Genomic DNA, 11,091 nt, shown 5'->3' on the forward strand with positions numbered 1-11,091 from the left:
CCGTGGAGACGGTTTAAGTGTAGTAGGTCAGAAATTTCAGCACAACGTTAATAGGGTGTAGTGACTCTCGGAGGGCCATAACTCCTAAACCGTAACTCGGATTAAGACGAGGCCTAAACGGAAAATCATCTACTCGAACCGAACTAACTGAAAATCAACTTTCCAGTAGCCCAGGTGGTCTGATCAGATACGAAAATCAGTGGACAAATGCTCCGATGGGGTTCTTGGTGCTTGATGCTCATCACGGTTCTCATCCTTGATGCTTGTAGCTTCAAGTGTACAACTCGTTGATGGTTTAGCATCACTTTTGACCAAGATTCACCATCAATACACAATATGTTAAGACCAAGTAAGAATACAACTCATTCATGAGTCTTAGATGGATGATGAACCAAGGTTACATCATATCCTTAGTCTTAACACAAATACAAGTCACAATAACAACTAAAGCTACAAACTTTACATCAATTCAACAAGTATAAGCACAATCCAAGCCAAAAGAGGAGATGGAACCCTAAGCTAGAGAGCTTGGATCCATTTCACACAAGTTACAAGGTTAAAAATCTAGAAAGCTTGAACCTTTAAGTGTTCTTGAAGATCTTGAAGCATAAAGCTTGGATCTTGAAGATACATGAAGATTACAAACAAAAGTTTGAATCTTTTCAACAAAATAACAAGATCAAAGCAAAAAGAACTTAAATCTAACAAAAAGATATGAAGATTCAAGCTAGTAAGCTTGCATCTTAATTGTTCTTGAAGATCTTGAAGCATAAAGCTTGGATCTTGAAGATGCATGAAGATTACAAACAAAAGTTTGAATCTTTATCATAAAATAACAAGGTTAAAGTAAAAGAAAGATGAATCTACAAAGTTGGTGAAGATTCATGATAGAAAGCTTGAATCTTCCATGTTCTTGAAAGATTCATGCTTGAATCAACAAGATATAAGCAAGATCAAAGCTAAAAGGAACTTTGATCTCCATAATATGATGATGATGACCACAAAATTGAAAGGAAAAGAAGAAGAAAAAGAAGACTTACAAGAAGAACTAGAGAGGAAAGAAAGAAAGAATCAAGTGTGTGTGAAAACCAAAATGAGAGCAAGTGTAAAATGGGAGGTAAATGGCTAGTATTTATAAGCAAATGGGATTGACATGGATTGGTGACATGGCACCTATGGTGGCCGTGATTTTGAGGGGAGGGGAGGGAGACACAACTTTGCTTTATGGATAATGGTTGTCTAAAGTGTGTACTAATGCTAGAATCCCATGTGACAAATAGATAATCCTTATCCATTATGCTAGTATGACTCATTAATTAATTAATTAATTTATTTATTTATTATTATGGGTCACTAGTAATAATACTTGGGCTAATTAATTGGGTCACTAGCTAGAGTAGGGTGGGCTTGAGCCCAACAAGGTAGAAAGTCCAACAAGACTAACTATTGGGCTTTAGCAATTAAATAAATAAAATTAAGCATCCAAAGGCCCAAGTAATTATTATTATAAAATAATAATTAATATTTCGCTGTCCAAATATTCCGGTTCCGACAAAAGTCAAACGTGCGCGCAGTCCGCGGTTTATTCGTAATGGCAAGTAACACCAACGGTTATAAAGCATCCGGTGGATAAGTTAAGCATTCTACATACACCAAGGCACGTTTTAAAGTATATATGAATATAAAACATGTGTGCCAAGGTTCCGGAGTAATAAAGTAACACAGTACGCACAAATACGCAGTTTCGCAAAAATACAAGGCATAAAAGCAAGTCGAAAAAGCCGGGTCGTTACAGTTATGGTCATTATGAGTTTCTTGTTATGTCGTTCGGATTGACCAACGCACCTGCCGTATTTATGGACCTCATGAATCGTGTCTGCAAGCCGTACTTGGATAAGTTCGTTATCGTCTTCATAGATGATATCCTCATCCACTCCAAGAGCGAAGAAGAGCATGAGCAACATCTCCGATTAGTGCTTGAACTCTTAAGACAAGAGCAACTTTATGCGAAATTCTTCAAGTGTGAATTTTGGTTGAAGGAAGTCCAATTTTTGGGTCATGTTGTGAGCGACCAGGGTATCAAAGTTGATCCCGCCAAGATTGAAGCTATCAGTAAGTGGGAGACTCCCACTACTCCAACTCACATCCTCCAATTTCTAGGTCTTGCCAGTTACTACCGAAGGTTTATTGAAGTTTTCTCTCTGATTGCGCGTCCTTTGACCGCGCTGACTCACAAGGGCAAGAAGTGCATTTGGGAACCCGCACGCGAATTAGCATTCCAAACTTTGAAGAAGAAGTTAACCACCGCACCTATCTTATCACTTCCTGAAGGCAGTGACAATTTCATCGTTTATTGCGATGCTTCGAAAAGTGGTTTTGGCTGTGTCCTGATGCAACGCACAAAGGTTATCGCTAATGCTTCCCGTCAATTGAAGATTCACGAACGGAACTACACTACTCACGATCTCGAACTGGGAGACGTTGTCTTTGCGCTCAAATTGTGGAGACACTATCTGTATGGAACTAAGAGCACTATTTTCACTGATCATAAAAGCCTCCAACACATCTTTGATCAGAAGCAACTGAATATGAGATAGCGTCGATGGATCGAGACATTGAACGACTACGATTGTGAACTTCGCTATCACCCTGGCAAGGCCAATGTTGTAGCTAACGCTTTAAGCCGAAAGGAGAGGACGGCACCTCTTTGTGTTAGGGCTCTGAACATCACCATCCATTCGAATCTCAACAGTCAGATCTGAGTAGCCCAAGATGAGGCTCTCAAATAGGAGAATATATCTCATGAACATTTGAACATTCTTGTCTCTCGATTCGAGGTTAGGGAGTCTGGACTCCGATGTTATGCCGGAAGAATTTGGGTACCTCTTTATGGAGATCTACGGAACCTTATACTTGATGAAGCACACAAATCGAGATATTCGTTTCACCCCGGAGCGGGCAAGATGTACAACGATCTTAAGGAACAGTATTGGTGGCCGAATCTTAAGAAGGATGTTGCAACTTATTTTGGTAAGTGTTTGACTTGCTCGAAGGTTAAAGCCGAGCATCAGAGGCCCTCTGGATTACTTCAACAATCGTAAATCCCACAATGGAAGTGGGAAAGGATAACAATAGATTTCATTACTAAGCTACCAAAGACGGTGGGCGGATACGATACCATCTGGGTTATTGTTGACCGCCTTACTAAATCTGCACACTTCTTAGCCATGAAGGAAACGGATACAATGGAGAGACTCGCTCAACTATACATCAAAGAGGTTGTATCTCGCCATGGTGTACCTTTATCGATCATGTCTGATCGCGATCCCCGTTTTGCTTCCAGATTTTGGCGTTCTTTGCAAGAAGCCATGGGAACTTGTCTCGACATGAGTACTGTTTATCACCCACAGACCGACGGGCAAAGTGAACGCACGATTCAGACTTTGGAGGACATGTTGCGTGCATGTGTTATTGTTTTCAGAAAGGCCTGGGAAAGGCATTTGCCGTTAGCCGAATTTTCTTACAACAACAGTTATCACTCGAGTATTAATGCCGCACCTTTTGAAGCGTTGTATGGCCGCAAGTGCCGATCTCCTATTTGTTGGGCCGAAGTAGGCAAAAAGCAAATCACCGGACCCGAGGTAGTCCATGAAACAACGGAGAAGATTGCTCAGATTCAAACAAGACTTAAGACTGCCCGCGATCGTCAAAAGAGTTATGCCGATTTTAAACGTAAGGACTTTGAATTCAACGTGGGTGATCGTGTAATGTTGAAGGTTGCACCTTGGAAAGGTGTGATTCGTTTTGGAAAACATGGAAAGTTGAACCCACGATACATTGGTCCTTTCAAAATCTTGGAGCGTGTTGGACCCGTTACTTACCGTTTAGATCTTCCAGCACAATTGAGCTCAGTTCACCCTACCTTCCATGTGTCAAACTTGAAGAAGTGTCTTGCTGCACCCGAACTTATCATACCACTTGAAGAACTTACTATTGATGACAAACTCCACTTTGTGGAAGAACCTGTCGAGATTATGGACCGTGAGGTCAAAACTTTGAAACGCAACAAGATTTCGATCGTCCGAGTACGATGGAATACCAAACGAGGACCTGAGTTTACCTGGGAGCGAGAGGATCAAATGATGCAGAAGTATCCTCACCTTTTCCCAACTCCTTCATCTACCTCAGCTTAAAATTTCAGGACGAAATTTTCTTTAACAGGTCGGTAATGTAACGACCCTGGATTTTCCAACGTTTACTTATTAATATTTATTATTAATGCTTGTGATTTAATGAATGTATTGTTTACATACATTTACTTGTTACCATACTTGACTTTAAATGCCCGAAGTGTCTTTGTGACAAACGAAACTTTCACGAATAATATTTTAAATATTATTTACATTCATGATTAATTTTATTAATCATTTTAATTAACTAAGACTACTAGTTAATTACTTGGGCTTTTATTTGGATTATTACTTAATTGGACTTGGGATCATGATTAGTGGACTTAGAAGCCCAGCCTACATCTTTAATGGACTAACTAGCCTAACTCATTATGTAAGTATTACATTTAAGATGAAACTAGTTAGTTTAGTGCATATAGAATCTTGTTACAAGTTACTTACAACACATTCCCATAACAACACCCCTAATAACCATCTTTTTAGTCAAATGCATGCAAGGACCTCATGGACTTCTCCTTCCCCCCTTTTTGATCCCCTAACCGTCGGCTTTGGGGTAGTACAAGGGAGGGTTCAATTTTTTTTTTTGTGTGACTACTTGTTTACTAGTATTACTTCCTCACTTCTCATACACATAAAATACTTCAAACTTGCTTCTCATTTTGCTCTCTTTTTCTCTCAAGACTTGTAAGTAATATGAACAAATTCTCTCTTCTTTTCCTTGCTAAAAACCGAAACCAAACACATGAACATCATCATCATTCACTTGTTTAAGTTACTTGTTCTTTGTTGTAGCTTACTTACTTGTTATTGTAGTTGTTACTTACTAGTATTTAAGAATCAAACTCTCTAGTTTGTTCTTCATTCTATCTTGTATTTACAAGAACACACAAGAATCTAGACTTACTAGTTTATGGTTCTACCTTTAAAGTTTTAAAAGATTAAAGTTCATGTGTTGTAAAAACCATACTTGTAATTCATGTTTGTAAACTTAAAGTTTACATTCTTAAAGATCAAGCCTTGGCTTGAATCTTTAAAGTATGAACAACCATGACTTGTTACTTGTTTAAATTAGTTTGTTTCTTCATTTCCTAGCATCTTTAATTTGTGATTTTGGTTGTTGTTGGTCAAGTGTTACTAGTTAACTTTGACCTCATTTTTCTTGAACAAAAGTTAACTTGAAAGTTCAAGAACATGGAAGTGTAACTCTTTAGTTATAACTTCATATACTTATGTAAGATCTAAGTTTATATAGCTTATGGTCTTCTAGTTTTGTCATAATCAAGAGCTTATGAGATTACATACACTTTACTAAATGAGAATCTAAGTTTTGTAGCTTATGGTTTCATTAAAGTAAAGATTCAAGTGTTGTTACTTAGAATTTAACTTAATAACTTTAGATCTAGACTTTTGGGTCTAGGATCTTCAAGATCTAACTAAGAACTATGTCCTACATCTTAAGATCTTGATTAGTTAGTTTACTTTCAAGTTTGTAGTTCAATATTACTTTTATAGTTCATGTATGTGTCGGATCTAAGATTTTGATGTAACTTTGGTTCATCAAGCTACTTGCAACACTTAAATGAGTTGTGCTACATGTCTTAGACTTACACAAGTGTTATGATGGTCAAACCTTGGTTAAGATGATGCAGATACATCAACGAGTTGTACACTTGAAGCTATATGCATCAAGGATGAGAACCGTGATAAGCATCGAGCACCAAGAACCCACCGGAACCTACTGTTTACTGTTTTCTGGAACAGACCCGAATACCTGGGCTACTGTAAAGTTGATTTTTAGTTAGCTCTGTTCGATTAGATAATTTTTCGTTTAAGACTCGTCTTAATCTGTATATATCTATATATAAAATCTGTATTTTTTATATATGTATGTTTTTATATATATCTGTATATATATTTATATATATATATATATATATATATATATATATATATATATATATATATATATATATATATATCAAATTCTTAATTTATTTGATAATGAAAATTTAAATATATATATATACTACTAATAATTAATAATACAAATAATATTATTAGTAATAATAATAATATTGATAATAATAATATGATAATGTCAATACCAATAATAGTGATAATTTAAATAAATTTAGGTTTCTAATAATGAGAATGATGATAATAATCTTATTAATGGTACTAAAATAATATTAGTTATAATGATATTAATATTATTAATGATATTAATAATAATAATAATAATAACAATAATAATAATAATAATAATAATAATAATAATAATAATAATAATAATAACTTATACTTATCAAATTTTATATATTCTATATAATATTATTAATAATACAAATACTAATATTAACATTTATAATGGAAGTAATGTTAATAATATAACCTTAACATTTTAACTTGTACTTAATTTTTATTATTAATATTATATAATAATATATTAAATATTCAATGTTTATACATTTAATATATTTTACAATATATAATACTACTTATATTGAGTAGTAATTTCTTATATATATATATATATATATATATATATATATATATATATATATATATATATATATATATATATATATATATGTGTGTGTGTATGTGTGTGTGTGTGTGTGTGTCACAATGTACAACTAATAAGTATTAATAGGTATCACATATATGCATATAGATTCATAATAATATCATGTATATATATTTATATATAAGTACTTAATTGTTTATTATTTTATATGTTTAATTCCAATTGATTGAAGTTTATTTTATTAACTCCAAATATCATATATACACTTTTATATTTATATATTTACATACACACAATGGTTCGTGAATCATCGGGAATAGTCAAAGGTTAATTGAATTCATAATAAAAATAAAAAAATTAGACTCAACATTACAGACTTTGCTTATCATGTTGGAATCATATAAAGATTAAGTTTAAATTTTGTCAGAAATTTTCGGGTCGTCACACCATTGACGTCTCGAGTTGTGATGGGCACTCGACTCATGCATCTCCTGGGGTATCCTCTTTGAGTGTGACAAGCATAATGCTCATGCATCTCTTGAGGTATGGATCGTGGGTATTGATTATGATTCGGCTGGACGAGGACGTCTGGAATTTAAGTGGGGGAGTTTATAATACCCCATCCCACATCGAATAGAGAAAAAAAAGTATTGGTCATTTATAAGCATAGAGTAGTGACTAACTATTATCTTCCACCATGATTTTAGTTGAAACCTGGAGATACCCGGTTAGTCCATTGTTTTAGCTTATAAGTCTCGTAGGTTGCGACGGACACTCGACTCATGCATCTCATGGGCCTGATTTGAGGGTCGTTACATCATTCTTAGATATCAACCTCAACACTTAGCTATTCAGAATGTTCGGTTGTTCAGTAGTGGAATCGACTTGTGTTGATGAAGTTGAAACAACATGTTGTGTTGTTGACATGGTTGGTGGAGTGGAAGTGATTACTAGTTCCAAAATTTGTACCGATTGCTATTGGGGTTGTGGATTTAACGTTTGACCCGCGGCCTTGTAACAGTTGTTGTTGTAGAAGATACAATAACCTCATGTAGAGGAATGTATGTGAACATCTTCTTCTTCGATTTACTTTAGTCTTAGGAATTTTAATCCGACTCGTCAAAACTTCATCCAACGATCTCTCTGTTTCAATTCTTTTCAGTTTTCTTGCAAACAACTCCTCCATAGCCTTTCTTCTCCTTCGTAGGTTCATCTCTCAGTTTAAACTGGGAATCTTCAACGTTCACACCAGTATATCCTTCAGATGCAGGAATAGTTAATGATGGAGTACTAGATGTAGCATTTGAATCTCCATCGTCCTAATCATTATTGTCATTAGAATCAGAATCTTAAGGCAGAACTCGCATACCCGATCCGATGGATTTTTCATTTTTAATAATAATAAAACTTACTAAATAAGAATAATGCAATATAACTTACAATGTGATATTGTACCATTATTCGATATCTATATATAGTAGTAAATTATATTTAGTACTTAATAACGGTATTGTAACAAAAATAAAAATAGGTAAATGGTGAATAAGAATGACTAACAACAGAGGATATTCGATACTAAAAATAGGTAAATGGTGAATCTGGGTTTAGGACAAAGTTTCATAGTCGAGTTCGGGTCCGAGCTTACCTTGAGCTGTCCCTAACCGGACCCTATGCCATCCCTAACGAAACCTTAAACTTTGTCAGGTTTTTTGATGCGGATGTTTGTTTGTAAAATAAGAAAAGGCCCATTAAGAGTCCAGCCCGTCAAATAAGCCCAGAAAGAGCCCATTATATATCCAGCACGTTTTATCTTATAACTCTACCAATTAGGGTTTCCGCCATTTCTATCTCTATCCGCCTCGCTTCATCGTAGCAACTAAATTACAGGTAATTCTTTGAATCTATTTATCTTTTCAATCTTAATTCATGTTTATTAGTTGTACTAAATCTGTAATACCATGAATCAATCGTATATAGTGTACATCGATACTGTGTATCTAATGTTTATAAATGTTTTTTAGTTCATATTCCATTTTATACTTTAATGAGACAATCATATAACTTATAAGTTGAGATTTAGTCAATTTTGGATTTAATTTATATTCTGTATGCACTGCAGATGAGTATACTTTATGTATGTATATGTATTTTAAAATATATGCATATATGTTTGTTTTATGTATTTTAATATAAATTGCTTGATAATGAGTATACTACATGATGTATCTTGTGAATTTGTTTTTGTAAAGCTATATAAATTAAAATGGCATGTTGTAGTTTCATTTTTTGGGTTAGAAATGTCGTTTCGAGCCCACTGTTAAACGTGTGTTAAATTATCGAAGTTCAAAAGTGTTGTGTTGTTTTTTCAGTATCAGTGAGGGGTGTAGAAACAATGGCACCAAAAAGTAGCAAACCGCATGCGTGTAGAAACCCTGAATTAATCAGAGGTGTGGGTAAATACTCGCGATCCAAAATGTACCACAAGAGGGGTCTTTGGGCGATCAAGGCTAAAAACGGCGGTGTTTTCCCGAAACACGAGAAGAAAGCTGCTGATGCTGCTCCAGTTGAGAAGCCGCCCAAGTTTTACCCGGCTGACGATGTTAAGAAACCGCTTGTGAACAAGCGCAAAGCCAGGCCCACTAAGCTCAGGTATATGATTTGATTGATTTGATAGTGTTTATGATTTTTGTGTGTGTGTTTTAGAGGTGTTGATTTTTATGAATGTTTTTGTGTGTGTTTAGGGCTAGCATTACATCAGGAACTGTTTTGATTATTTTGGCTGGAAGGTTTAAGGGAAAGAGAGTTGTTTTCTTGAAACAACTTACTTCTGGATTGTTGCTTGTTACTGGTAACTTAATCTTGTTTTGTTATTTCATATATGCAGCTGAAAAACATGTTTTATTCTTCAATGTAGTTTTAGTTTATCAATTACGCTCTCTGTTTTTGTTAAGTTTTACCAAATACTGCATGTTTAATATTATAATAAAAAGGATTGCAATTGCAACTCATTTTTATAAGAAAATTGAAGCTGTTGATGGATATAAATACATTTGTATACAGAATCATTTATTTACAGACTAAATGGATATATTTGATTTGGAAGGTGATCCTAAATGTTCATATACTGTTATAAACATTGTTTTGTAAGAGAATTATGCAATCAAAATGATCCCTTGTTGAGAAGTATGCAATTAAAATGATTCTTTTACGAATATATGGATATGGATATCTTTAAACAATGTATTTTTAAACATCGTTTGAAATTGACTATGGATAAGGGTTAAGCATTACAATAGAAAGCTAATACACACTTTGATATAATGTTTCTATGGATGGATATGAATTCTGCACTGTTATTTTTTATACTTCTGTTTTTAAGTTATATTTACTTTATTTAAATCTTTGATGTATTTTAAAAATATTAGGACCCTTCAAGATCAACGGTGTTCCATTGAGGAGGGTTAACCAGTCATATGTTATTGCCACATCAACAAAGGTAGACATCTCAAATATAAACGTTGACAAGTTCGATGACAAGTACTTCGGTAAGAAGGTTGAGAAGAAAAAGAAAAAAGGAGAAGGCGAATTTTTCGAAGCAGAAAAAGAGGTAACAAAATCTTTATACTTTATATCCATCTATATCTATATCTGCTATAAAAATTGATCTGATTGATGTTTTTGTGTATTGATTATAGGAAAAGAACACGCTACCACAAGACAAGAAAGACGACCAGAAAACCGTCGATGCAGCGTTGATAACATCGATTGAGGCTGTACCGGAGTTAAAAAGCTATTTGGGTGCAAGATTCTCACTTAAGGCAGGCATGAAACCACATGAGCTTGTCTTTTAAGGGAAGCAAACAAGAACTATTGTTACTAGAATTAATTTTGTTTTTGTCAAACTTTGATCTAGAAGATGATGCACCATTGGTTTTTTTTGTTGAATGACTATGGATTCCTTTTTTCTATATGTTTTAAGTACAATGAAATTTTGCAAAAAATCTTCATAGCGGTTGTAACTTATCAAATAATAACAAAAACACTATATATAATCTCATTAACTCTTGAAGATTTATACTAGCTTAGAATAAGAACATGTATGTATAAAAGAAGTAACCACCTGAGTGTACCTAAGCATTCTGAATTTGTTCATAACAACTCAAAGTTAGTCTTTAATCTTTATATCATCTAAACGAAAACTCAAAATTTGCAGTTAACCAGTTTTGAAACGTTCATAACACATTCATTTGCTCTAAATCCATCCATTACAAATCTACAATTCTCTTATATCAACTCATTACAAAAGTGTATTCTTCTTTTGGTTAAGGACCAGCCACCCTGACGACAAAAAAAGTAGAAGGTTTTTCTCAATTC

General features: G+C 34.2%; 1 protein-coding gene across 1 annotated transcript; it reads left to right on the forward strand.

Annotated features, from left to right (window-relative positions):
* The first annotated feature begins 8,545 nt into the window (after positions 1-8,545).
* LOC139876765 (large ribosomal subunit protein eL6-like) lies at positions 8,546-10,778 on the forward strand. Its single transcript, XM_071864140.1, has 5 exons — positions 8,546-8,604; positions 9,087-9,366; positions 9,459-9,565; positions 10,143-10,324; positions 10,413-10,778. Exons 2-5 carry the CDS (start codon positions 9,110-9,112, stop codon positions 10,566-10,568), a joined length of 702 nt encoding a protein of 233 aa, XP_071720241.1. The 5' UTR covers positions 8,546-8,604; positions 9,087-9,109; the 3' UTR covers positions 10,569-10,778.
* Positions 10,779-11,091: the final 313 nt, after the last annotated feature.

This window comes from Rutidosis leptorrhynchoides, chromosome 11, assembly GCF_046630445.1.
Source record: "Rutidosis leptorrhynchoides isolate AG116_Rl617_1_P2 chromosome 11, CSIRO_AGI_Rlap_v1, whole genome shotgun sequence".
NCBI classification, from domain to species: domain Eukaryota; kingdom Viridiplantae; phylum Streptophyta; class Magnoliopsida; order Asterales; family Asteraceae; genus Rutidosis; species Rutidosis leptorrhynchoides.

What these genes read in the sequence shown, in the direction of transcription:
- LOC139876765 (XM_071864140.1), top strand. Translation starts at nt 9,110, where the DNA reads ATGGCACCAAAAAGTAGCAAACCGCATGCGTGTAGAAACCCTGAATTA. An exon ending in GCCAGGCCCACTAAGCTCAG is followed by an intron (nt 9,367 to 9,458) that starts GTATATGATTTG and finishes GTGTGTGTTTAG; the next exon opens with GGCTAGCATTACATCAGGAA. An exon ending in TGGATTGTTGCTTGTTACTG is followed by an intron (nt 9,566 to 10,142) that starts GTAACTTAATCT and finishes TAAAAATATTAG; the next exon opens with GACCCTTCAAGATCAACGGT.